This window comes from Aspergillus mulundensis, assembly GCF_003369625.1.
Source record: "Aspergillus mulundensis strain DSM 5745 chromosome Unknown scaffold_6, whole genome shotgun sequence".
NCBI lineage: Eukaryota > Fungi > Ascomycota > Eurotiomycetes > Eurotiales > Aspergillaceae > Aspergillus > Aspergillus mulundensis.
In genome coordinates, this window is record NW_020797894.1 from 117,359 (window position 1) to 143,178 (window position 25,820).

Genomic DNA, 25,820 nt, shown 5'->3' on the forward strand with positions numbered 1-25,820 from the left:
TTTCTTGTCCTTTTTTGTTTTCATCTTCACTCCATTTATTTGTTTTAAAGTGGGAAAACGAGGTCTTTGTTGAGGTAATAGTAATAGATCTGAATATTGTCTTCAGTATAGAATTAACATACATATTGAGTCAGTCATGTCATAATGACTGAACATGTCAAGGTGCGTTTCAAGGCATATGTTTATAAAGCAAACCAAGCTGGAAATCACGCGTTGACCATGAATATAAAAAAAGCAGTCTGTTCCCTTCGTCTGGTCTAGCATAAGTGGACGTAGCCGGGTTCCAGGACCGTCACTTATCACCATTATGAAGTGCTCATCCAAAATCACAGGGTATCAATAATAGAAGAAAAAAAAGGCTCCAGCGCACGCCTTGGAGTATGGAACATTTCTCATCGTTCTCACGCAGCGCCGGCAGTAATAGCCAGCCTTGGCCTCATGCTCTGATGATCCGCCTCGACCTCCTCCGCACACCGTTTTAACAACTCCAACTGCACGAACAAACCCGGCGCTTGTGACCCGGGTAAGACAGGCAAATCTGCACCGCGTTCGGTACACATAACCAGACGCAAATGGTCCCGCAACATCATGGCATCACGCACCAAGTCGCCCTCGAGAAACTGCTTTGCAGCGGCATCGCACTTCGCTGTGATGCCTAGCTCAAAGGATCTTAGGCCCCTGACGCAGAGCAAAGGCGCAACCCAGGGCTCATTGATTGAGAGTCGGAGTCTGTTGCCGCCTATCAAGGCTCCTCCGTTGCCACTGCCTGCACCGTGGGGAGTATTGGCACCCGGCGCCGCGAATAATCCCAAATCCACGCTAAGCGCCAGCTCCTCCAGCCCGTTTAACGCTGCGACCCGGGTCCAGAATAACACCCAGAGTCGGTCGTTGTGCGTGTGGGAATAAATCGAGCTCTTAAGCTCCTCGCCTGCCATGGGCTGCCAGACGGGCGTCCATTGAATCGTCAGCTTTTTTATTGCGCGGAGATGATCAGGCGAGATAGAGAGGCTAAAGGCGATGAATGTCGTTAGGTCGTCTACGTCGAAGGTTGAGCTCTTGTAGAGGATCGAGCATGCTTCGGCGTAGATGAATCGGCATGTGCGGAGAAGGGTAGTGGGGGAATTGCTCAAATTGGAAGGGAGTAATGGATGGGTGTGTGGATAGAGCATGCTGGTACAGGCATTGGCATTGTTCCCAGTTGCTAATGCAGTTGAAGCAGCAGCAAGATCATTCGGCCGCCACCTCGCCGGCGTCATAGGGCAACATCGTCGGTTCTTATCCAGGCTCGATGTGGTATTCGTGCATCGTACATGCCGAATCTTGTCCTTCACCTGGACGAGGTGGACGACCTGATCGCCGAAGGCGTATTCATAGATCGTGAGTCGGACCTCGATTGGAAGCTTTGTGAGGAAGGCGCTCGTTGACTGCGGGTTCATCGGGTGCTCTTCGGAGTACAGGTCGACGGGAGGTGAAGATGTAGAGGGGCCATTGTTGAGCGAGAGCGGCGCGCAGATCTTGCGGGCTTGGATAAGGTCGCGGACTGTTTCTTTCCAGCGATGACCGGTTGAATAGTAGTGAAAGATAGAATAGGGGTCGCGGAGGATCCAGGCATCGAAATGGCGCATTGTGGTAGTGACCTAGTGAGTGAGTATCAATCTATCGATCTATGTGAGCGATGTATGAGGGTATCCGACTAGTGAGATGAGGAGACGGTCTATACCAGAAAAAGACGAGAGAATGAATAAAATAATGCGTAGACAGTCAGACACATGTGCACTGACTCAGTTTCCTTCCTTCGTCTTTATATACCTCTCAGCAACATACCTTACCACCTCGCCGGATAAGATGATAGCTCCACCCACCCGGACTTGATCGCATCTCAATCTCGAGAGTCACTTTGAAATGAGGCTTCAGGGACACACTAACCCCATTCGCCAATGGCTCGAAGCCACAGAAATCGCCAAGCCCTTGATGGGTTTCATCCGGGGTAGCTTTTGCGAATTGGTGCACCGACCAACCCCGGGAGCATTGGCAATTACCTATGACGTTGGCCTGCAGTGTGGCTGCCGGCGGCGCTGTGGGCACTGCCCAGCTGGTGCCAATGATCGACCGGGTGATGGGGACTACGGTAAACGCTAAGGTCTGTTAAAGGCTAGCTCGCGCTCGGGGGACTTGGCTCCGCTGAATATGAAGGTTCAAGGGATTCGTGGAGTGGAGCTTAGCTGTTCGCAATTTCGTGGCAACACCACTCTTGGTGTGCTGTAGGGGCTCAACGGGTGTACCTGCGAACCCTCAGCGAACCACTTCTGTTGTGATCATATCATGTACATTTTCCTCATCTTGTGTCTATCGTATCTGTCGGTAGTACTCCGTATGTACTCCGTATACCAAGGCTGACACTCCCCGGAGTACGGAGTACTGTCCTGCGACCAAACCCCTCAAATCGCCACTGCGCTTACCTCGTCTGTGCAACGTGCGCTAGCTCCCTGCACTCCACTCCCTTTTTCGTTCTGATGCTCTCTGAGTCTGCATAAATGTCTAGATATGTAGTAGACAGTCAAGGTAGTTTCAAACTTTCAGTGCAGTGAAAGGGACCAGTGATTGTTTGAATCAAGCATCGCATCCAATTAGCGTGTATCTTCCCCCGCGTTCTCCTCACTCTCAGATGCATGTGCTGGTGCCGGGGTCCCTCGAGCCGTGGCCACATAGAAGGCACTGCAGAAGATCAACCCAGATCCAATCCAACTCACTGCGGACAAGGTACTGCCCCAGACGGCACTGTCATAGAACAGCGCAAACAGCATCTGTGTGTAGAGCATGGTGGTAGCTTTCGTTCCGGATGAGGAGCGGGCGGGAGCTTCTGCTTCTGCTTTTGAATCATGGCCCTCTCCGTTGTGATACTGATGAAGCACAGGCATTTTTGAAACTCGTGGCGGGGGAGGCACATACGACAGACCGGCAGTGAGAAGAAACTGCAGCAGGAACCCGCAGACACCGAGCATAATGAGCAGAGTCCATTCCAACGGGTTCCCGGGCAACTCCAACGGAATTGAAGGCAGAACTACAATCGCAATGGCAGAAACGACCGTGGTCACCAGCGAAAAATATGTGACTGAAACCAGCGGGTGACACCGTTGTCCGATCATTCGGATCGATGCGTATGCGGATGATGCACCGAGAACACCGATCATTCCCATTATCACTGCCATGACGCGATGGTCTTGATCTGCCTCCTTCTTCACTTGAATAGGGTCTGCATCAGCAGCAGGCTGCAAGAAAGCAAAGGGTCGTGCAATCAAAACGACACCGATCAACGAGACAAACCCAGCCAACTGTTGCTTGCTGGTGAAGATCTCGCCGGGAAGGAAGATGGAGCAAGCATAGCAGCTCAGAATCGGCGCGAGAAAGGTCAGCACCGTCGCCTCAGAAAGCGGCAGGTACTGAACAGAGTAATAGAGACCGTACACGCCAATAAAGCCACTAATCGCACGGCAAAGAAGGAGAGGAAAAGTCGAGCGATTACCAAACGGTTGCGGTACCTTTGCATACCACATGTACAAATAGCTGGCTGTGACCGTGATTGACATACGGGCGAAGAGAATCTGAAAGAGTCAGCCTTCACTACGGACACGAATCTGACGCCCTACGATCTGCATTCCACACACGGGCAAGACCTACCTGGAACGGCTGGAAACCCTCACCATTCCTCCCATTCAGCTCTAATTCTTTGGTCATACAGTTCATCGATGCGCCAAAGAACTGCGACATCAACACCAATATCATTCCCTTGCCCTGAAGCCAAATATCGGTGGTAGTGTCCCGCACCGTCTCGGTCCATGGTAAAGGCGGCGACGCAGGTGAAGCCGAAGATAAAGATGACTGCGACCTCCCTCCATTATCTGCTTGCAGCAACGGCGTTCGTTCTGCATTCTCAAGATCTGCCGGGGATAGAACTGGAGAGGCGCCTAGCGGAGGCGAAGCAGATGACGAACCCGGCATTACCGGTTACACTCTGGTATCTGGGAGTGCAAATCTAGACCGGGAAAAGGATGGATTTACGAGGGGTACTCTGGTGAAGATGAGCCTTTCCCTTTGGCTTCCGTGGCGCTCAGGCAAGGCCCGACTGAATTATAGGCAGGATGCAGCAAAAAAAGCAAATCGTGACTCGGTCAATACTTCAGGTCATTAGTCGTCAAGAGAAAGAAAAAGGAACTCGTAAAAAGTGCGGATGATTAAACAAGAGATAATGATAACTCAGCTCCTCCCCTTGTTTGTTGTATGCTGAAGAACCAACAAAGGCGAAGAGAAAATTCTAGCCTGACTTTTTCTTATGCTGAGGAAGCTCGGCCAGAACTCCGGTTAGCGGTACTCCGTACTAGACTACGTAGAGTCACTAGACTACTATGTATGGGACTCCCGCAGGTCGCGTGAGCTGGATCTATACTAAATCATGCAAGTTTTCTTGGTCCAGAACTTGGAATAAGGTGCAAATGCGCATGTGCCTTGCCGCTTGCGACATTTTTGAACACGGTCAGCACTAAATTGTGGTGTTGACAGTACTGCCGCAGTGCCGGTACTGCCGGCCTCAGTTGCAAGTGCTCGATCTATTCCAAGTTCTAATGCAAGTGACATGTAAGGCTAAGACAAGGAAGATCAGTGATCGCCGCGCAGATGATCCGCTAAAAAGGTAGCGCAGTAGGTAGTCTAGATCTCACCCTGATATCGGCTTCTAATATAATATCTACAAGTACAAACAGGACTTACATGAAAGCAAAGGTGTCACCACCTTTCTCCCGCAACATATTACCGATCCTCGTCGTCCCGACAATCCGCTCCAGCTTCAATGCATCGTACTTGGAAAACAAGGCGCGCACCCCTTCCTCGGCAGCTTCAACAACGCTGGCCGGATCCAGACCTAGAAATCCCACGATCTCGCCCCAGAAGACAGGGTTATCGGGAACACCATACATGATAACCCGCTTAACGCCGCGGAGCTGATAGCGGCGGAAATGATGGACTCGCTCTGTGTATAGCAGCACCGACTGGCGACCGTTCATGAAGTGGGAGCGTGCGCGGTTGACTTCCCGGGTTTCAGTATACTCGGATATCGCTCCGAAGGAGACGTTGGTCGTTTGCTGGGATGTGGCAAAGTAATTGCGCAGACGGACGAAGTCTAGATAGGACGGGATGAAGATGAGCGTGCCCCCTGCGCTGGCCTTGTTGCGGCTGGTCGTGATGCTGCGGACTAGAGTGGATAGAATGGTGGTGGTGAAATGCTTGAACCGAGCGTCGGGGTCTTTAGCCGGTGAGAGGCAATCGAAGCGAGTGAAGGTTTGTTTGACTGGGACAGGGAGCGGAAGCTCTGAGATTGCGCCGTTGTAGATTGGATTGAATTTGACCTTCCCGGAGACATTCTGCATCTGCGTCGAGAAGACGGAGTTAATCTCCGGGGTGATAAACGAGGAGAGCAGGATCAGTTGTCGGACGTAGCGTGCATTGTTGTCCAGATACCAGGTTCGGACGCGGCTGAAGTCGCAGCCGTGCGCTTCCTTCGGCTGGAGGTTGAGGTGCTTCAGGATGTACGTGACATGGTCCCAGTTTTGCATGAGTAGTGCGTCGGTATGGTCAACTATGACTACTTCGATGGAGGATAAGAAATCGTGGTCTCGTTTTTTGGCACTGCAAGAGTTAGTGATATAGTTAAGTGTTAGCCCTAGGAACCTCTTACTCTGCCTGATCCATAATAGTCCGCAATCCCAGCGGACTGGCGAGGATCAGGTCGGAAGTATAGAACTGCGTAAAGAACTTGAGTGTTTTTCGTGTGAACTTGAGACCAAGTCGGAACATATCGTCGTCGTTTCCTCCAAATATCTCTCGGAAGTCTTCCGGTTTGCTCTCCCAGGATGGGTCATCAGGCGAGGAGAAAGTGTCCATAAACCTTTTCTTGTTCTCTTGCTGTTCGGGCTGGAAAAACCGGATGATGGCTTCAACTACCCGGACACAGGCTTGTTTCGTTGGTAGGAGGTATAGAACTTTCGGTCTGGTGAAGCCCTGATCACGCAGCTCGAGATCGGCATCTTGCTCCTTCGCCACTCGGGCATTGTTCTTGAGTACGCGATCTCGCGTTTTGAGTACGTGGTTCGTGGCATGCACAGCCAGCAGGTCTCGCATGCCCGCGGATTCTGATGCCGTTCGAGCGCCATATAGAACATCTTGGTAGTCGAAAATGTAAGGAAAGATCTGCTGGGTGTTTCCGTGGAGGCTTGGGATGCGTTCGGTCACGGATGCTTTGAGTTTACTCTTGATCTGTAGCTTGTTAGCACTGAGTTGCTCACAGTGGCCGAGGTACTAACCTTGACACTCGACAAGCTCTTCATCGCTGGGAGCAAAGGTACGTCATCTTGCCCACGGTCTGGAACCGACCGCCAGATTTTTAACCCTCCAGGAAGCTCTTTCTTCACGTTCCTCCACTTACTCTCCGACGCAGCCTTGATTCCCTGAGAGAGCTCGGTCTCGTTCGGACTTGAGAAGTGCGAATCGAACGGGTCATTTTCTGTCAAGTCAGAGGCTGGTTCTGTAGACAGAAGGACTCAACCTACCATTCTCGTCATCACTGTCTTCTTGTACATCCACGTCTCCCTTTTCCATATCAGCTTCTTCGTCCGGTTCTTGCTGCTGCAGGTCGGCGTCCAGGGATTCCTCTTCTTCATCTGCGTTCACCTCCACACCGTTCTGGGCCTCTTTACTATCGTCCTTATCCCGATGACTTGTCTTCCGCTTCTTGCGCGCCGGCCCCCTGGTGTCTGTATTCGCTTGGAGCAATTGAAGCAATTCATTGTATGGTTGTCGCGACTGTTGACTGTCTTCGTCGCTATCGGAGGATACATCATCATCGGCGCCCTCTTCCTGAAATTTATCTTCCAATTGATTTTCAGCTTGATCTTCCTCGCCTGAAGAGCTCTCGGACCTGGGTAAAACCGTCAAATGGTGTATCCAGCGCAAGTGCTGAACCCGACTTACTCCACTTCGTCAACACGGGACGTGGTAAAGCCAGGGCCCCTTTGCTTCACAGGGCCCCTGCCACGTCCTTTCGGGCCTCTGCCCCTTGGAGGAGGCATATTTCGTAATTACTTTGCAGCGCAATCCACGTGGGTTGTCCAGCAAAAAAAGCGGTGTTGGATTTTCGGGTTAGGCTCTTATCTTATCTTAGCGCGAAATCCGCACTGCGCACAACAATTTGAGCCTCGCAGAAGAACCTCCGCCGCCGAAGTCCAGCGGGCCGGAAGATTTGGGTCAAAGAGAAAACTCCACTCCCATCGTCAGCGACAGCACAGGACAACAGTCTCTAAAGGGCCCGATCGTTCATTTCTGCTCCCTTTCATCCCGTGATCATGGTTGAATCAGATTCTTTCCTGCACCTTTCCCGTCCTCTGGGCCCCGTCCTGGCGGGGTCTGCACCAACAACTGCTCCCTTGAACGTTGTTATCCAGCCTCAGGTACGACCCCTCTGTTTATGGAAGATCATGGACTCTGTTGCTGACCTGCTGCTATAGGCCCTTTTTTCAATCCTCGACCACTCCCTTCGCCGCAATGCTGATCAGGAACGTGTCATTGGAACTCTGCTGGGAACCCGGTCTGAGGATGGCACCGAGGTTGAAATTCGCAGCACGTTTGCTGTTGGACACACAGAGACAACCGATCAGGTTGAGGTGGACATGGAATACCAGAAGCAGATGCTTGCCTTGCACCTCAAGGCGAACCCTCGGGAGGTCCTAGTGGGTTGGTATGCCACCGCGTCCGAGTTGAACACTTTCTCTGCCTTGATCCAAAATTTCTACAGCGGTCAGGGCGACGGCACATGGCCTCACCCTGCTGTTCACTTGACAGTATCTACCGAAGCCGGAAAGGACATTGAAACCCGTGCCTACATCTCCGCTGCTGTCGGTGTGACCGCCGAGAGGGCCGCCGACAGTGCCGCCTTTATCCCTGTCCCTCATGAGATTCGGTACGGTGAAGCGGAGAAGAGCGGCTTGGAGGCTATTGCTGCTGCTCGGGACTCGGAAGAGCGTTCTACCTCGCTTTTCACCGATATTGAAGCCCTGGAGCGTGCGATTGAGGAGGTTCTTGGTATGATCGACCGGGTTTCTCGATACGTCGAGTCGGTCATGGACGAGGAGGCTCCCGCTTCTACAGCATTGGGCCAATTCTTGCTCAATGCTCTTGCCTTGGCTCCCAAAGTTGAGCCCGCTGATATCGAGCGTGACTTGTACGACACCTCTTTTGTGATTTTAGACCAATCCGCTAACCACACCCTAGTAACAACCACATTCAGGACGTTCTGGTGGTCTCTTACCTGGCTAACACCATTCGCACACAGATGGAGCTTTCTAACCGACTGGCGACTGCTCAGCTCACTCTGGGCGGCGAGTCCGGTAACGCAGAGCAGGGCGGTGCCCAGCGTAACCAGCGAGGCAAGGGAGGCCGTGGTGGGCAACAGCGCAACCAAGAGCGAGGTGCTGAGGAGAGTCGCGCATAGAAGGATTAGAATTCACTATGAAGATACCTTTTACATTTCTCTTTGAGCTGTTCTCGGGCATTTCTTCTCCCTCCTACAACCACTCCATTTTGCCTTCCCGTCATGTGCTTAGGGTGCTCCAAAGAATCTTTCACACCACTTCTACTGTTACCCGATTCTTTTGGATTATGCCTGCGTGATCCGGCTTGATTGGGATTTGAAGAACTAGGGCACAGGGAAGAGAACAGCAAAACAAACGACACGATAGGGAGGAAAGAACCAAAAAGATCCGCGGCGTATCGGAGTCTGGCCTTATTTGAATTGATGGGCTATGAATTGAAAGAGATGTTGTACATGAATGACACTATATCCTAATCCTTGGGTCGAAGTAAGACGTAGATTACCTGTATCTGACAAGATATCCATTTACACGTAGGAAACTTACGGTTGAAACGTGTAGCCGGAATTGATTGCATGGTTTCAGGAATAAGTGCCCCGAATCCAACGCCGCCCAATGCAGATAGCATATCATGTAATAAGTGGATATCGAAGCATGGCCCGGAACGCCTTGAAAGTTGAATAAAAACTGGTGAGTAAACAAGACCGATCTTAAACCTTCCTCTTTTTCACCGTCGACGCATCCTCCGTAGCATCTGAATTCCGCCTAACACCCCTCTTCCCCTTACCTTTCGACTTCTTTCCATCATCGTCTAGGTCCTCAAGGCCCTTTTTCCCAGCAGCATCCTTGAGGTTGCCAACCTGGTCATCGTTCTGATCGAACTGCTTCCGGGCCTCTTTCAACTCGCGCTCCATGCGCAGAAGCTCCTGCACACGACCAAGCTTGTTCGGATCCCGTCGCAGCGCAAACCGAAAATCATCAACTTTGATTTTTTGCCGGCGCGAATAGTTTGCATGCTGCGCGGCGCCATGGCACATCTCTAACACGAAGTCGGTGACTATTTCATCGAGCACACGTACGGTTTCGGGGAGGGGTTCAGATGGGAACGACGGATGAGGGGCTGGATCTCCGTAGGCTAGGAGAAGTAGACGCACTAGAATAGTACCGCGATTAGCTTCGACGTCATAGTGTAGGTACCACGAGACAGCGATTGAAGAAAACCAACATTCAGACGGAAAGTTCATCTGACCCTTGTGCCTAGCGGCACGGGCTCTTGGTTCGGCCATCTTCTTCTTTACTTTAGTCCCTGTTTGGTCTTCTCCGGGGATGTTGCAGGCAGCGCTGGGTTCAAATGCGGGTTGATAACCAGCGCCAATCAGGGTATTGATTTGTCGAGATTTCCAAGGCCAAGGAGCGAGTTCCCTAGAAGCATTTCCGGGGCCGAAGGTCCTGATTGAGCCTCCAGAGCATCTGAATGACTGTTGCGATGGAACAGCGTCAGAGTGAGGCGAAGGCAGCCTTGCGATCCTGGTTGATGTTATAGTTAGGGCCGGGTCTTCAAAGGCCGCGGCGGACGGGGCGGCGCGCTGGCGGTGAGAGCGGTTGGGGACGGGCATGGCGGCAGAACGCTTGATGTGTTGCGGAACAACCTGTCTTCGAGCTGTCCTGAAGTAAGACACGAATTCAAGTTTAGCCTCGTGAGACTCGTCCTTCTTGGTCCTTGCGCTTGGAGTGTCTTTATTCAGATCTGGAGGTGCCAAATTTGCCCTTTGTGCCGTCAAGATGGTAAGTTTAGTGTCACGCCCATAACCTTGGAGGCCCATCAAGACGAAGAGCTCCTGAAGGAAGAGGGTGACCAGACGTACCTGATGGAATGAACTAATGAGACCTATAGTCGGCCCTATTCAATTTTCAGTCCCTTCTCCTCGTCTTTCTACTCATAATCTGCACGAGTGCATACGCTCATTCGATCATGCCCGGAATCATGGACCGGAATCAGAACGGGTGAGTGAGAAAGTAACTGCAAGTGCATTTGCAGAGGGTTGCCAATTGACAAATAAAAGCTTCTTCGGTATCTTCTGGAAATGCGCTCGAGTAGGAGAACGGCTGAGTCCATACGTCAGTATATGTTGTGTTCTAATGGCTGTAAGTTCTCAGTTCGGGTCTCTCAAGCGCAAGCCCCGTGATTCTAAATCTGGTCGATGCTTAGGTCTCCATTTTCTTCGGCGGTTGATTGGGATGAATAGAGCATTTTTAATGACTCAAGGAGATAAACTGTGTCAAATTACCTGGCGTTCTTGGTTGAGATGGTCTTTGTGAACGTAAGCATTGTATTATGAGATTATTTGAAAATGTGTATTGTTTTCGATCATTGATAACTATATACTAGTGCCTATTATACATGCATATATATATATATAATATCCCATATCCGGATGCTATATTGACGCCTGTCTCGATGCTAAAACCCCATTGTCAACGCTGAAGAAATCACAATTAAATCATTGCAATCCAAAATGAACAGAGGGGGTGGTGAGTATCTCATGTTTTCGCCCTAGCGTTATCTTTAAATCGTTGAAGACCTTGTTCGAGGAGCGATTCATAACGGTCGTCACGACCAGATTCCGGTACATCCTGCTGAAATTCGGCTCGATCCAACTGATTAATGGCAAACCAGAGGTGCTCTGGATCTCGGAGGTAGCGCAACGGGTTGAGTGTATAACTGTCTGGGTGGGTTCCTTCGAGCTCCATCTGCTTAAATGCTCGCGCAAGCGCAGGGACATTTTGCGAATTGGCATAATTGCTGATAACCATGTTCCAGACATCTACGTTGTATTGAACTCCGTGCTGGTCCATCATTGCTCGCACTTTCTCAGCAGCATGCGGCTGCTTGTTAAACACAAAACAGCTCATGAGAAGAGTCCATGTCCGTGCAGTTGCAGGGGTATGTTTAACCCGCTCGTTCTCACCATTCGCACGGGCCTTGATGATAATGTGGGAGGATGAACTTTGCTGCATATCCTCAACGACACGCACCGCAGGCCGAAACCCTTCAGGGCTCCCTCTGAATGCCACCAAGAATTCGTTATAAGTATGCTCGGTTGCGGCGAGGGGAGCTATACTTTCGTGACCTTCCAACACCAACTGCCGAAAGCGAGAATAAATATCTACCACCTTGGTCATGTTCATCTGGCACCGAAGGTATGTTGCGATAATAAGGAATAAAGTCACAACGGAAGGCGGAGTAACGTTGTCAACTTGTTGGGCGTATGTCCGAGGAAGGATGAGGAGATCCTTGAGAGGGGAGACGTCATGTAATCGTCCATACATATCAAGCATGGAGTGGAAAAGTGTTCCGCGATCCTCACCCAGATCCCTTCCCTTCGCAATGTAGAGGAAATGTGCATGAAGTATCTTGCTCAATATCCAAGGATTGCGCTGCAAGTCATTCTTAACCTGGTATTCTTGAAACATAGATTGAAAGTGTTCTTCATTTCCAACGCGGACAGCGTCTGTCAGTAACGCCATGTAAGTATACGCGTCAGGCTCCATCCCCTCGTCCCTCATATGATTCAGTATAACCCGTGCCACGTTTGAATCGCCTGATTTTAATGCGTTCAACAGAGCAACATTCATCAGGTCAAGAGTGGGGGGGACCCCGAGCTCGAGCAGCTTGGAAAGAGCGCGGAAATTGCGGGGGCCGCCATCATCCACAACGTAGTCAATCGTTAGCAGCTTGCAGCAATTGCGAATAACCCCATCGGAATCCATGGGGAATTGGGGATGTGCTGCCTCCTTGACCATTTGGACGGCTTCCAAGGCGGCGTCAATATCTCTAAATTGTGTAAAACGTTTCATAAAGCCGAGAATTGTGCTGGGTTTCATCTGTACTCCTTTCTCACGTGCAAGATTCCAGGCATAGTGCACATCATCACGACCTGCATACGCGATGTAAAGTCGAGCTGGCCGCTGGGGCAACAGAGCGACGGGCCAATTATCTGGGTGCAAGCACTCCAGGACAAGTGACCGGTCCACAAGGGAAGGGAAGCAACTGAGCAGATACTGGACGCAGTCTGCGACTGCGACAAAGATTGGCTTGCGTGATGGATGTCGGCAGGTAGTTTGTAGAAACTCTGGTAGAGAGTTGGGAGAGTGCAAGGCCAGCCAAAGCGACAAGCGGTGCCAGCAATCACTTTTATCATCATCCTCCACCTCATCCCATGCATTGCGAAAAGCTTCTCTGGAGTCTGTACCCAAGCTTGTTAATAAGAAACGGTCAGAGACCCTTAATTTCGGTATCGTCGGAAGTGCTCCGCCTGTCTCCTTTGCTTTGCGCACATGGTTGAGCCACTTTCTCCATCCCTGAAGTTTTTTAGGATCACTGTATAGCGACCTTGATCTGATTTCCATATCATTTTCCCACACTTTGTCTTCCAGGAATTGTCTGCGGACGTGCCTGGTCCCATCAGTATCATAATGGAGTTGCTTGATGATTCGTCTGGGTACATCTAAGGGCCCTGGATCAATGGACGAATGTATTGAGGAAGTGGCTCCGTAGACACCAGGTTCGGCTAGAACAGCACTGGCTTCTTGGTGATTGTCCTCCGTAAAAGCGCGGGAAACAAAATCATCCGCCGGAGAATGGTCATCTGTGACAGGACCTTCAGGTTCTGCGCGATTGCGGCTACCGACAGCGTTGTGTTTTGTAACCGGGATATCTGGTTGAATTACATTTTTGCTTAGGTGCGTTGATCCTGTGACGAGCTTCCTTCGGTGATAATGAAGCCCTGTACGGAAACTCTGTCCGGCTGTACAGGAGGGTGACCTGGCGCGGAGACTTAATGGCAGCAATCGATGCGAACAAAACAACATTCAGATGTGCTTGATTCAACACATAAGCCAACTGGAAGCAATCTGAGCTTGCTAAAGGTTTCGGAGACGGCGGGTATAGCGGAAGAGAAGAATGATTGCAATCATCTACAGAACATCTCGCTCATTTAATGAAATTTTGGTGGACTGTGGCTGGTGGGTCTTGACCCGTGGCACATGAGGCTGCCATTACGGTACATAGATGACTACTCCGTACAAAGCCCGGTCCCACTCCAAAGTTGAACTTCAACCACATTTAAGATTCCTCGGAAAACCGGCTTCTCTCGAGACCACCGTTTGCAAGCCTAGACTCATCAAATCAGCTCAAATAATTGTCCTGCCTTACTCCTTATCAACAAGATGGCGTCCAATCATGCCTCCTTCGATGCAGCCGCAACCGATCGAAAAGCACGTCTCGCGAAACTCGCGACCCTGAAACGGAAGCAACCAGAGCCCGAAGCGTCTGGAGAAATCGCTGAGGAGTTTGAATCTCGAAATGACGTACAGGATGTTACGATGAAGTACCTTTCCGGGCGGAACTATGATGCGGAAACCCGTGGAGCGAAACTGGGGTTTGACCAGGCTCCGACGAAAGGACAAATCACACTAGAGTCACAGGCAGAAGAAACCGCCAGAGAGGTTGCTGAACAATCTAAAAGAAACGAGGATGCGGACCAACCCATCGATCTTTTCAAACTGCAGCCCAAAAAGCCTAACTGGGATCTGAAGCGAGACCTGGACGAGAAAATGAAGATTCTAAATGTGAGAACTCAGAATGCAATCGCAAAGCTTGTGAGGCAGCGGATAGAAGAAGCACAACGCGTCGCTAAAGCGCAGGGCGCCGGCGCCAATGGAGACAAGCAGGGAGAGGAAGTTGGCATCGAAGGCGAGATGCTTGTGGAAGGCATCCATGTTCGAGAACGGGAGAACTTAGATGAGGATGATGATCTCGCATGATTGTGTTACCCAGGAGATTGGCCACGCTGTATTGCGTAGTTTTTATAGGCGCTCTCGTTGGGATAAGCATGGAAACGGCGTTGAGGGCATGCATTGCAATGACATAAAAAGTTGGTTATAGAATACATACTAATAATGAAAAGGACCGTCTATGCGCTTTATTCCCGAACCTTGCTCCTGAATCGCATGCGATTTGCGCCGAACACTTTTGCTACATCAGCGACCCATATTCATGGCTTGGGTGAGAGCAATTCGCTTGCTGTAAGGACTGAGACTTCGCTCGCGTCGCGGTGGCGGAGCGTGGCTCCTCTCTGCGCTCACCCGTTCGTGTTTACACACTCTAGGTTGGTCCATCGAAGTAAATGCCTTGGCATAGCTTCGGACAGGTTCGATTTCCTCGGCTGTCAGAGACCGCCTCCCCCTTGCAACGCGTCCTTTATCCATGCTGTGACTGCGGCTTCTGGTTTGGCGACTCCCATCGCGCGAGATATCGCGCGTCCGTCCCCGTTCCTTTGGACTCGACTCCCGGCGTCTTCGCCTGGTGTTTCTTTCAGGGGATCGTGTCCGCGACCCCTCCCTAGACGAATATGAGGAAACAGAATCACCGGGAGATGAGTCGCTATGTCGTCTCTTCCTCGCCCACAAGTGATGGGACGTTGGTGACTTCGATCTCCGCCGTGGTTCTGCATATCGCTCTCGTTGAGGGGATCCCGAGCGAGATCGATTTGTGGATATTGTGGCTACAGAGCTGGTAGAATCTGATGATACTGAGCGCGTCCTTTTGGCTGCCTGGTCCCGCGTGTCCAAAGAGTCTACTTCATTGAGCTCACGTTTGCGGCCACGCTCTTCTTCGCTTTGCGCTAGTAGAGCGTCTGCAGTACCCTTTCTAGTTTCGTTGTGAGAAGCCGTCCATGATGTACCAGGCTCTCTTCTTTGGGAGATTATGATCTACTTACGTGCGTACAGCATCACTTGGGATATCTGTCGTCAGCTGCGGGCGTAGCTTCGGGTTCTGTAGTTGCTGGGTGCGGGAGGGACGGGCGAGATATGGCCGTTCTTGAGCAGTAACTTTGCATTCGTAGCTGTAGTGACGTGAGAAGCGGCGTCAGTATGTGTGATGATCAGATTGGAAAGGGATACATATCTCGTTTCAAACATTTCTGGCAAAGAGTAGAGGCAGTCGCCTTGGTAGGGCCTCGCAGGCCGGGCGCGTTTCGGTAACGATTCATCCACACAGCTTATCGGATGAAATTTTGTCGCAATTTCGAAGTTCGGGTGGTCGAATTTGCCGCTTGAAGTCAAAGTATTGATATCGTGAGTATAGCAACTTTGCTTCTTTCTGCGCGGCTGTTCAGGTAGAATGCTGTGGAGTGCCCGTGCTAGACGCGCGGCGTACGCGGCTAAGCCTATCCCGCGGCCCACGAAAGTGTGGCAAGCGAACCTTACCTTAGGCCCGCGCCCGATCTTCATCTGGCTTCCCTTTGTCTGTTTGTCAAGCTCGTTCTTCTTGCCAGCCTTGGAGAGTCGAAAAGCAAACCCGTTCCTCGTCTCGTCTCCGAACCACTGAGCTGTTTATTTGCTTTATTGGAAGTAGAGTTGTCGTTTCTTCACGGCTCTCTCGCTTTCCTGAGCTTTTTCTGCCTGAACCGGGAACCTGTAGTTCCCCTCTTGAACTAGGAACAGCGACAAAAGTCATGATCAAATTCCTTTGACAACCGGTAAGTACTTTGATCTCCTTCTTTAAGAAACCAATATCCATTTTATTGGATCAGCCTATACTGTTTCCCTGGGAAATTGCCTTCTGTAGGCCCTACAGCAAAGCAAGCACAGAACATTGCTAACCTCCCGCAGATTTCCTTATGGCGAATTACGTTGTCTCAAGATATGTCGTCTTTCCTTTTTGGCTTGTGTGAAGTGGGATTTCTTAGTGGCATTTTCTCCATTCGAATTTCGGTTTCATCGTCTTGATATCCCGCACAGCGTTGACTCGTTCGCACGATTCTGCACCGTCGGGATTGGCCCTCTACAACTACACCCGCACTTTACGGCAATATTGCCCGAGGAGGACTGTATAAGGATCCAGTCGAACCTGTCAGCAAGTTTGCTCCCATGACTATGACTTCGAAAACGTCTCCAGGAGACGGGCACCGTCTGTCATTCGCAAAGGTATGCACATTAAATCTCGACCGGAACCTGAAGCAATTTCCTAACGTTTGTATTAGATTGCTGCTTTGCCCCCACCGTTGAAATCGGAAGCACCGCCTGCGTCCGATGAAAAGGACGAATCTCGGCCTCTAGAGGAGCCATCATTCTCGGAACCGCAGAACCCAGTCAGTGCTTCATTCAGCCATGAAAGCCCAACTTCCATCACCACCCAGGCCATTGCTCTCGACCAAGACATGGACAGTGTGTCCAAAGCCGTTCAAGCCGTCAACCTAATAGAGGGAAACACCCACGAAAGCCCCGGATTCTCTGAAGAAACCCACGGAAACGGGTCTCTGAGGCGCGAGGATTCATTTGAAGATGACCGTACTCACCTTTCTAACTCCTCGACAAAGCCAACAAGTTTTGATTCTAAAAGCATGGCGTCGGTCACTACGTTTGCAATGGACGAAAAGGATTCTCTACGCCCTGATGACAGCGCCAGCGTGCAAGCTATAGACGAGGAAGAGTCACTTTCTGGTCATGCGTCTGGTGCACCAAATTCGCTGACTGGATCGGATTCTGGGGCCCGGTTCCGCGATGTCCAAAGAAACCGTGGACCCCTTCACAACCCTATCTCTATCTTCAGTGATGTCCCACCGCGGGCAAACGGTGCCATTACTGCTGATTCTGGTGATAACAGCTTTGTTGTTTCCAACCCTGATCCTTACTCGGGTCGACCTATACACGGGTTCCCTTCAGAACCGGACGAGAAGCTTCTTGAAGCTATGAAGTCTCCCAAAGACCGCCTTCTGATACTTCAATTAGAAGAAAAGGTCAGGAGTTTTATCCAGGACTCCAGGTATGTCTTTGTAATTCCCTCGCATCGGTCCGTGTGATTCACTTTAACATCTTTGTCAAGGGAGCAATCTCTGGAACTACCGCCTTCAAACGCATTTGGTCGACTTCTTGCTCATAAGCTGGGTGATTATTATCATCTTACCCATTTTGTGGACAATAACGTCACATCTGTTCGGCTTCATCGAACTCCGTTTTGTCGGCTGTGAGTTCACATACCTCCTGTCTTTTACCCTGACTTCAAGTCGCGTGTAACTGAATTGAACGGCATTCTGACGAACTTAGGCCTACCCCCTTGTCCCTGATACATGCTGCTACAAATTCTGGTCCCCCTCCGACAGCGCCTGCCATGAAAATCATGCGCCGCACAGATGGGGAACGCCCGTCCACGGAGGGCAGTATAGCCGCAAGCTCCTCTCCTTCGAAGCCCACATCTGAGGCTGGTGATAGTGGTAATGATGCAGAACATGGAGGATCATCCGCGGGAGCTACCCCTGCTAAGGATAGAATGTCTCTCTCTAGAGAGGAACGTGAAGCCAAGTACCAGGAAGTCCGGGAGCGGATATTCCGGGACTTTTCAGAGTCGAAGACCCCGGAAATGAACGGTGAAGCTAATATAAACATGTCCAGGTCAAGCTCCACTAGCGGACGGAAAAAGACGCATAGGCAAAAAACACCTCATGATGACAGCTTCGAGGCCAGATCTCAGTTCAACGCGTATTATCCTGGAATGCAGTATACCAACGGCTCTATGCCTTACAATATGGGCATGCAGGACCCTTCGTTCCAAAGCCAGCCCTACATGGTAGGGCCTGGCGTGGTACCAACCAACGTGGGGGGCTACATGCCTAGCCAGAACGGCATGATGTATCCTGGGCAGGTCAATATAAACACTGGATCACCCTATACGATGCCCTTATCCCCTCAAATGGGCACAAGCAGCACCTGGCAGAGTGGACCGTCCGCCCAGCAATTGCCTTACACCGGGTATCCAATCAACCGGTCCCCGGCGATGCCCTCAGCAAAGCCCGTTGCACCACTAAGCAACTATCCTCTTTCCAGCAATGTACAGTTTCAGGGTACTCCGGCGGGCTGGTCCTCTCCCCCATACCAGGGGGCGTATCCACAAGCTACTCAACGGAACCAACCTCAGGCCCCAGTTCCCTGGCCAACCTATCAAACGCAGCCGCTGACAACGGCGGCGTATCCTTACACCCAATACCCAGGCCAGCCACTGAATACTGGTTTGTCTAATCACTCGGGCTCGCACCCTCTCCCGGGTAGCTTCAACAGATCTCATTTTAATCCTCAAACTCGCTCTTTTGTACCTGGTGGCACTGCTGGCCCGGTGCGACATTCAAACAAGAACAGCCCGTCAAGTGTGGGCTCCTATCCGAACATACAGTCAAGCGCCCAACCCCAGTGGACCGGCTACCCAGACATCAACAGCAAGAACCCGGAACAAATCGGTGCCAACCTCAATCGGGGACAGTTACCGGGAGGCAAAGACTCGATCGCAAAATGGGGGACGCCCTCCCATTTACCTCCAAAGCCACCTCCATCCGAAGTCCAGTCTGATTATGAGATAAAGCACCGGAATGTCAACTCCGCGAATCACTCATATCCTAGCAACGCAATACAACATCCCCAGAACGGTCCGTTGGTTGTTTCAGGAGGCACTGGCGTGTCACGCCCGAGTCAACAACGAGCTGCCCTGGAGCCATAATGCCATTGCGAATATGGCTCGAATCCCACGGTCATTATAGGATTTGTGACAGCTGTATTTTTTGTCAATACTAATAGTAGTGGATAGACAAACCTCGAGCGAACATTATGAAGACGCCAGACTGCTATAATACACAAATGGATTGGCATGATGCAAAGGCGGCCATATTATTCCTCCGTAGCTCCCCTCCGTAGCTCTGGCCCGACTCAGAAGTCGGTTGGTGGGCGAGGGGTTTGTGGTCCCATTGGCAATACAACTAATCTCATAAGGTTGCATCCATGGGATAATGTTCAAAACTGGTTTGGACCATAAGTCAGGGGTTTCTGCAGTATGGAAAGGGCTTGAAGCATGCTCATGACTAATAATATTCAGAAATCAACATCAAGTAGTGTTATTTATAAAAGAACAACAACTGACTTTGTAAAGTACATGAGATGCTAACTGAAGTGCTGTATATTCTACCTCGAACCACGATCCACCTGTGACGCCGCGTCAACCCTAAGGGCGTTCTTCTGGTTGTCTCTCAGCTTCCGTGTTGGCCACCTGCGCATGCTGAGCATTACTTCCATTCCTCTTCGTCGCCGTTGCTTTTACAGGCGCCTTGACCTCATCAAGCTTTACCCGCGAGATCGCTCTCTCCAACTCCTCAACTCCGTCCTTCCGAAACTGCGTTACCTTGCGTACATTCATAAGTGTAAGTTCATTCAGCGTCTCGAGTCCCTGGCTACGTCGTCTTGCGACCGCCTTCGCCGTAAGCGCAAAGCGCATATCCTTGGGTCCATCAACGAGTTCCAGGATTGCACTGGGTGCCTGATCATCCTTCTTCGGCTCAACCCGCAGGACTCTCGTGTACCCGCCGGGGCGGTTTGCGTAGCGCTGACGGAGAGGGCCGAATAGTTTAGGGAGGATTTCATGCGGAGTCTATAAGACAATCCAATTAGTAAGATTAAATGAACCGCTCAGTGATATGGGGCACATCGTGGCCCTCTGAGGAGTTGCATACATAGAATGTAGACAGTGCCGTCCTCCGACTTGTCTCAGTGTTCTTCTTGCCCAAAGTGATCAGCTTCTCGGCTAGTCTCTGAGCCTCCTTCGCCTTGGCAAAAGTTGTCGTGATTGACTCGTGCTTGAAGAGAGATGTAACCAAATTTCGGAGGAGAGCCTGTCTGTGCGAAGATTTCCGACTCAGGTGTCGATATTTGGCTGTGCCTCCGGCCATGATGGGGGTTTAGAACTTTTGGCTCAGGCTGAAGGTGAGGGTACGTAAATGAAAAAGGCGATGTGAACAGCCAGTATACGTAGACTGACCAAGGGCAACTGCGTGTTAAAGATGCGGACGAAGGGACAAATGAAATGATTTGATGTGCTGTTGTTGTGATGGTTCGAGATGCCCGGGGCGGAAGTTGGAGGAATTCGATTTCTGCTCCGCAGCCAATCGGAATGCGGCGAGCATCACCTGTATCCGCAGAACTTCCAGACCGGAGCTCCAACCTTCAACTCATCGTGAAAACAACCCTACTACTACTGTTACGGCAATCAATGCGTTGGCTCCTTGAGCTCCTAAATCCTCGCCAATACACCACTGTCGGATTTTCATTACTGTTCCGCTGCCGTTGCTCCTCAAATCTGAGTCTTAACATTTTGCATCATTTTTCATACCTACCGCGAACCCCGTAACGTAGTATAATCATGGGCTTCTTCACCGGTTTTGTATGCGAGCCATCTGTCAATTGAGAGAAACCAGCTAACCAAAAAGAAAAGTTCAGCGGCTTCGCGCTCACAACATCGGTCCTGTACATTACAATCCAAGTTCACCGTTCCACGCGACTGGAGCAGAAAGCCGCCCTTCGCGAACAAACAAGGATTATGAACTGGCTAGCTTCATCTAGAGGCGCGTACGACCGGCGATTACTTCCGAAAGATCATGAGCCTCGCACACCTACAGAAGGGCTAGCACCCTCACGGTCCGCAGTGAAGGATAAGCTTAAGCATCGGTGGAATGAAGAAGTGCGAGCGCTGGCAAGGAAGGCGTATAACGCTCAATGGAATGCTTTACGGGATGTGGCTGTGGAGAGTTGGAAGGGTGTGAGCAGATTTGTCAAGAGGGAGTGATAGTTCCTGGTGTACGGACCATCTTAACAACTTTTTGTTGGATTGAGGCGGGAATGTCATTGATGAGTCTGGTGGGAAGTATGCACTTTTGTTCTTTGATACCCATGATGGTTTGTAAAAATTAGCGTTGATGATATGTACTATCTGATGATATAGTCACTGTACGGTAAAGAAGAGTCTTGTGCCTTGGTGCCGTCGAAGCAGGTGCTACATGTACGAAGCGAGCTTCGAAACCCCTCTATGCATGGCATGCGACCCTCAACCAGCTGTATGAACTGTAGACTTCGTAGCTGTGCTCAAACTGTCATCCTCGCTCCAGATGTCCTTGCTTTCTGCTTCCATCGTACGCATGGCCTGCGCGATGTCTTCCAACTTTGCGACAACATCCAGGACACTGTTATTGACTCTGTCAAAGTAACGATCGTTTGCTTCTCGTCTTTGCCGCGCAAGCTGGATGTCCTTCTCGGTCTCTTCATCCAATCTTTTTGCAGATTCATCCATCTCCCCAGAGGTATCACCAGCAGCACGCGAATCTCTCCTCAGAGGAGGAGGTTCCGCCATAGCAACATTCGAGCCAGCACTTCCATCCTCAGTCTCATCCCGCCCCCAAGCTTGCGCAAGTCTTAGATGTTTCATTCGCAGATCCTCTAGTGCCTCGGAGTGTCTCTCCCCAAATACATGGCCTCGGACCGCTGCGCTGACCTCAACATCGGAAAGGGCACTTTGCATCTCTTCCCAGAGCGCATCGGAGCCATCTACCTCACCCCTGGACTGTGTGCGAGATAAAAAAGGTGAAAGTCCGGACGCATCCAGAGGTTTAGGGGATGAGCGCCTGCGATGCAAAAGCGGGACTTGCGATGGGGGTTGACCACCTCCTGGAGCGGCTACCGTAGGTACGGGCGGTTGAAGCGATAGGTTCGACGCATTATGGGACGGCGGACCCTGAAAGAGGGCTGGCGGGGGAAGACGCTGGGAGCTCACCTTTCTTAAGGCGTCCGGGGTGAAATTGTTGTCCATCGAAACGGAACAGATGAAACTTGAGGAGCACTTTCCGGCTATCGTCTCACATCGTACCAAATACAAAATAATAAAGAACAATGCAGGCGCAGTACTATGTACAGTACAGTACGTCAATGTTATGGGTCCTTATCGCAATCGATTTCGGGGAGCGGGGCATGTTTCTCCGTTCCGGAGACTCGCTTAGCTGCCGTTTAGGGCGGAGGCGCACAGCAGAACAATTTCACCCTCCCCGACTTTAGCGAGACGCCGGCCGTGAAAGGAACCTTCGACCCTTCGACTCTCGACAACCACCATCAGCCCGTCCGGCACATATCCATCAGTCGGTAAGTGCGCATTGGTCCTGGTTGCCCGTTATCACCCAAATACAGCACTGGGAAAATCCCCCACTCCATATCCGCGAAATCTGCAGCCATTTTCGACGATATCTATCCCGCTTTGCAATCGAGATCAAACCCTCAGCAACTTTCCCTCGTACGACGAAGTTCTAACGTTTGATTCCGCACAGTACGCCGTCCACTCAACATAATTCGACAACATGGGTAAGGGAAAGCCTAGGGGATTGAACGCCGCCCGCAAGCTCGCGACCACCCGTCGTGAGAATCGCTGGGCCGATCTTCACTACAAGAAGCGTCTCCTCGGTACCGCCTACAAGTCCTCTCCGTTCGGTGGTGCTTCCCACGCCAAGGGTATCGTCCTCGAGAAGGTCGGTGTTGAGGCCAAGCAGCCCAACTCCGCCATCCGAAAGTGTGTCAAGGTCCAGCTCATCAAGAACGGCAAGAAGGTCACTGCTTTCGGTGGGTGCCCTATATCTCCTAGTTCGTGTTTCGGATGTACTGGATGAATAAAGAGATGGAAGGATTGGATGCATGGAAATAGAAAGGGTTCTTGAAGGAATGGAAACTAACAACGCCTCTCAGTCCCCAACGACGGTTGCTTGAACTTCATCGATGAGAACGACGAAGTCCTCCTCGCCGGTTTCGGTCGTAAGGGCAAGGCCAAGGGTGATATTCCTGGTGTCCGTTTCAAGGTCGTCAAGGTTTCTGGTGTCGGTCTGATGGCTCTATGGAAGGAGAAGAAGGAGAAGCCCCGTTCGTAAACGGCTTCGACGAGAAGGACGACGAGCGATGGTGCTGGAATGATATCCGAGAAGAAGTCGACTGGGCCCGTTTCCATTGAACATCGGGAAGCATGGTCTATGAATCTGGAAAATATGGTTCAGGATGGATGACCTGCAAAAACCGCTGCAGTTACTACGATTCATACTCTCATAAAAGACGGCGCCGTGATTTTTTTCCTTGGGGAGGGCCCTAAAATCAAGAAACTCTTCAAAGACCTACTTGCATCTACATACGTAGGGTGGCGGTAGTGCTGTATCCAGTGCTGTCCCAACACCAATCCGCCTAGAATCTTTCGAGCCTAGGCCTCTGGTCATAAATGTTATGAGCCCATGGCCGCATTATTACCCAAATTTGATTTTAAAGGATATAATGATATTATGTGGTATCCTTGCGATATCTGCCTGCACCCAGACGCTCTTATTTTGCCACCCTATGTGGTCGAGCCTGATCTTGGTTCACATACCCCCATAAAACGTCTTGGACTTTTCCCCTTCTTTGATTGTATCTCATTCTCGTCCTGTTTAGAAGCTGATGTCTTCCTTCCGGTAGTGGTCGGACACGATACGGTATAGGTATGACGGCGCATGTCCGCCCCTAGTGGAGAATTAGCCTGCCCTTTCGGAAAAGGAGCGGAGAATGAGGACTTACAAGTTTGTAATATAGAGGTCGACCAATTCCGCTGGAACGTAGTCGTACAGCGGATTCTGCACGTCAATCTGGTCTACCAAATCGCCATCCTCATAGCCAATGACCTTGCTTGAGTCGCCGTACTCGATCAAAGAATCGAAATCGAAGGGGTAGACAGGACTGAGCTTGTATACACCGCTGACAACCACGCACGGCGTTTGGTGTACCTTGGCGGCGCGGGCAATGACACGAGTGCCGGCCGCAGCGACGAGACCGCCGTTGGCGAGGACGGAATGCGTACCGAGGATGACCTTATTCACGCGAGACATGAGGGCAAAAACGGCTGAATCAGGAATAAGTATTACTGTGATACCATGGGCGATCAACGGTTTCTGGAACGACTCGGTGCTGAGGATTTCATCGTCGTTGGGAGCAGTGCCGCTGACCGTCGCATGGGTTGCTTCGTGGTTGTTGGGATATGATTCAGCGTGGATGACGGTGAACTTCCGCTTGTGGGCGGCTTTGAGAAGGAACTTTTGTACGGTCGTCGATGAGGTATGTGTGAGGATGATTTCGTTGGAATGAATGTGATCCAGTGCATAAGCCGCGATCTGATCGTCCACCTGCCCCAACTCGTCAATGATCTCGTTAATTCCGTCTAAGACTTCGGCGCGGATATCCCTGTTCTGAGTGTGCCCGGGTAAGCGTCCAGACGGTGAGCCAGTCGCTGGCGTACCAGGCAGTGAGGTTTCGGTTTCTGGGTGAGACAGCAGACTGAACATGGAAACTGGGTGGGTGGCTAAAGAAGAAATGGGCTTGGAGGCGCCTCGATCCGAGCCGTGGAAGTCAGAGGGATCTGCACAATGCATGTCAATCTCCGAGTTCTTTTCACAGGCTAGGAAGGTACTTACCGTCTCCCCCGCGAGGTGTCTGCGGTTGGCTTTCGGAGCCGGCATCGCTCAAGCTAAAGTCTCCATCCCTATCATCTTCTGCCTCGTCCCGGATTAACCCAAGCACGCGCCGAACGATGTTTCCGACAACCATCTCTCTGGGTTGTGCGGCTATCAACCGCCTTCCCACACTCTGCACGCGCTCAATGAGTTTTGAGGCATCGCTCGTTCTGCATGCAGATATGACGCTACGCAAGAGATAAGCAGTCGCAGTTGCGCACGATCTAGAATGTCGGATTTGTCTTCGTTTGAGCAAGCTTCACTTCATCAGTACTGGTGGGTCGAACGGCAAGAAGTAAGTCCGAACGCACGAGATCAGATTATCGATTGATGTATCAATTGGGTTGGTTTTCAAAGATTTTAAGAACGACGCCAACCCTGGCGTTAAAGGAGCAGAAGTAGCCGGCATGGCTCCTAACGCAATCTCGGTGGTCGAGTGTATAAAGCGCTTTGTACATCAAGTTAGCGGGACTCTGACTCAGTGTGGGCGACACGCGGGAAATTTTACCTGTACAACGCACCTCGGGCTTCCTCGGGCTGTTAAGCTTGTGACGCGTAGGGCTCGGACGCTCCAGATGTAGGAGAGACTTGCGTGGAACCAAGCGAAAGAAGATATGGTGCGGAGGGGTAAAATGGGAGAGCGGGTGGGATGTCAATGGAAGGGAGTTTTTTGCCCGCCTTTGGTTTTGGAGAGGTGCAGCGGCGGCTTTTGCTTGGCCCAACCGCCGCCGTCATCCCCATAGCAAATCGATCGTACGTCTCCCACTGCCGACTCCCCATCTTTACTCCTCTTCGACTGCTTCCCTCGGGTTTGGGCTGATCTGTCCCTTTCCTACTTATTGTGCTCGATCCGATCCTCCTACCCCCCCCCCACCTAAGCACCCCTTACGGTCTCTACTTGTCAGTCGGCTTTCGATCTCTCCTACCATTTCTCCGTTCCGCCCACCAGAAACCCAGGGCTGGGAGGAGCCGTGGTTTGAAGCACGGGCTGTCAACTGGCGCATTGAGGTTGGTACAGACCGAACTG

The 25,820-nt window shown here is 51.1% G+C and overlaps 13 protein-coding genes across 13 annotated transcripts; 4 read left to right on the forward strand and 9 right to left on the reverse strand.

Moving 5' to 3' along the window:
• Positions 1-401: 401 nt before the first annotated feature.
• DSM5745_06248 (uncharacterized protein) lies at positions 402-1,625 on the reverse strand (the record flags this gene model as incomplete). Its single annotated transcript, XM_026748264.1, has 1 exon — positions 402-1,625. One exon carries the CDS (start codon positions 1,623-1,625, stop codon positions 402-404), a length of 1,224 nt encoding a protein of 407 aa, XP_026602568.1.
• A 1,002-nt stretch (positions 1,626-2,627) lies between these two features.
• Positions 2,628-3,999, reverse strand: DSM5745_06249 (DMT family transporter; the record flags this gene model as incomplete). Its single annotated transcript, XM_026748265.1, has 2 exons — positions 2,628-3,602; positions 3,679-3,999. 2 exons carry the CDS (start codon positions 3,997-3,999, stop codon positions 2,628-2,630), a joined length of 1,296 nt encoding a protein of 431 aa, XP_026602569.1.
• A 761-nt stretch (positions 4,000-4,760) lies between these two features.
• DSM5745_06250 (U3 small nucleolar RNA-associated protein 25) lies at positions 4,761-7,118 on the reverse strand (the record flags this gene model as incomplete). Its single annotated transcript, XM_026748266.1, has 5 exons — positions 4,761-5,679; positions 5,729-6,306; positions 6,354-6,553; positions 6,600-6,967; positions 7,021-7,118. The coding sequence occupies 5 exons, from the start codon at positions 7,116-7,118 to the stop codon at positions 4,761-4,763; spliced, it is 2,163 nt and encodes a 720-aa protein (XP_026602570.1).
• Positions 7,119-7,391: 273 nt separating this feature from the next.
• DSM5745_06251 (eukaryotic translation initiation factor 3 subunit F) lies at positions 7,392-8,536 on the forward strand (the record flags this gene model as incomplete). Its single annotated transcript, XM_026748267.1, has 3 exons — positions 7,392-7,496; positions 7,554-8,266; positions 8,317-8,536. The coding sequence occupies 3 exons, from the start codon at positions 7,392-7,394 to the stop codon at positions 8,534-8,536; spliced, it is 1,038 nt and encodes a 345-aa protein (XP_026602571.1).
• Positions 8,537-9,124: 588 nt separating this feature from the next.
• Positions 9,125-10,030, reverse strand: DSM5745_06252 (putative transcription initiation factor TFIID subunit 13; the record flags this gene model as incomplete). The annotated part of the gene is made up of 1 exon (XM_026748268.1): positions 9,125-10,030. One exon carries the CDS (start codon positions 10,028-10,030, stop codon positions 9,125-9,127), a length of 906 nt encoding a protein of 301 aa, XP_026602572.1.
• Positions 10,031-10,955: 925 nt separating this feature from the next.
• DSM5745_06253 (pentatricopeptide repeat protein) lies at positions 10,956-12,299 on the reverse strand (the record flags this gene model as incomplete). The annotated part of the gene is made up of 1 exon (XM_026748269.1): positions 10,956-12,299. The coding sequence occupies one exon, from the start codon at positions 12,297-12,299 to the stop codon at positions 10,956-10,958; it is 1,344 nt and encodes a 447-aa protein (XP_026602573.1).
• A 1,344-nt stretch (positions 12,300-13,643) lies between these two features.
• Positions 13,644-14,240, forward strand: DSM5745_06254 (CCDC12/cwf18 family protein; the record flags this gene model as incomplete). Its single annotated transcript, XM_026748270.1, has 1 exon — positions 13,644-14,240. The coding sequence occupies one exon, from the start codon at positions 13,644-13,646 to the stop codon at positions 14,238-14,240; it is 597 nt and encodes a 198-aa protein (XP_026602574.1).
• A 216-nt stretch (positions 14,241-14,456) lies between these two features.
• Positions 14,457-15,710, reverse strand: DSM5745_06255 (uncharacterized protein; the record flags this gene model as incomplete). The annotated part of the gene is made up of 3 exons (XM_026748271.1): positions 14,457-15,126; positions 15,197-15,322; positions 15,397-15,710. 3 exons carry the CDS (start codon positions 15,708-15,710, stop codon positions 14,457-14,459), a joined length of 1,110 nt encoding a protein of 369 aa, XP_026602575.1.
• A 645-nt stretch (positions 15,711-16,355) lies between these two features.
• DSM5745_06256 (putative R3H domain protein) lies at positions 16,356-18,966 on the forward strand (the record flags this gene model as incomplete). Its single annotated transcript, XM_026748272.1, has 4 exons — positions 16,356-16,406; positions 16,463-17,244; positions 17,305-17,445; positions 17,526-18,966. The coding sequence occupies 4 exons, from the start codon at positions 16,356-16,358 to the stop codon at positions 18,964-18,966; spliced, it is 2,415 nt and encodes an 804-aa protein (XP_026602576.1).
• Positions 18,967-19,464: 498 nt separating this feature from the next.
• Positions 19,465-20,185, reverse strand: DSM5745_06257 (mitochondrial 54S ribosomal protein bL17m; the record flags this gene model as incomplete). The annotated part of the gene is made up of 2 exons (XM_026748273.1): positions 19,465-19,887; positions 19,970-20,185. 2 exons carry the CDS (start codon positions 20,183-20,185, stop codon positions 19,465-19,467), a joined length of 639 nt encoding a protein of 212 aa, XP_026602577.1.
• A 1,151-nt stretch (positions 20,186-21,336) lies between these two features.
• Positions 21,337-22,095, reverse strand: DSM5745_06258 (DUF5315 domain-containing protein; the record flags this gene model as incomplete). The annotated part of the gene is made up of 1 exon (XM_026748274.1): positions 21,337-22,095. The coding sequence occupies one exon, from the start codon at positions 22,093-22,095 to the stop codon at positions 21,337-21,339; it is 759 nt and encodes a 252-aa protein (XP_026602578.1).
• Positions 22,096-22,633: 538 nt separating this feature from the next.
• rps23 (40S ribosomal protein uS12) lies at positions 22,634-23,194 on the forward strand (the record flags this gene model as incomplete). Its single annotated transcript, XM_026748275.1, has 2 exons — positions 22,634-22,892; positions 23,016-23,194. The coding sequence occupies 2 exons, from the start codon at positions 22,634-22,636 to the stop codon at positions 23,192-23,194; spliced, it is 438 nt and encodes a 145-aa protein (XP_026602579.1).
• Positions 23,195-23,737: 543 nt separating this feature from the next.
• Positions 23,738-24,887, reverse strand: DSM5745_06260 (translation initiation factor eIF2B subunit beta; the record flags this gene model as incomplete). The annotated part of the gene is made up of 3 exons (XM_026748276.1): positions 23,738-23,810; positions 23,865-24,699; positions 24,755-24,887. 3 exons carry the CDS (start codon positions 24,885-24,887, stop codon positions 23,738-23,740), a joined length of 1,041 nt encoding a protein of 346 aa, XP_026602580.1.
• Between the last annotated feature and the right edge of the window lie 933 nt (positions 24,888-25,820).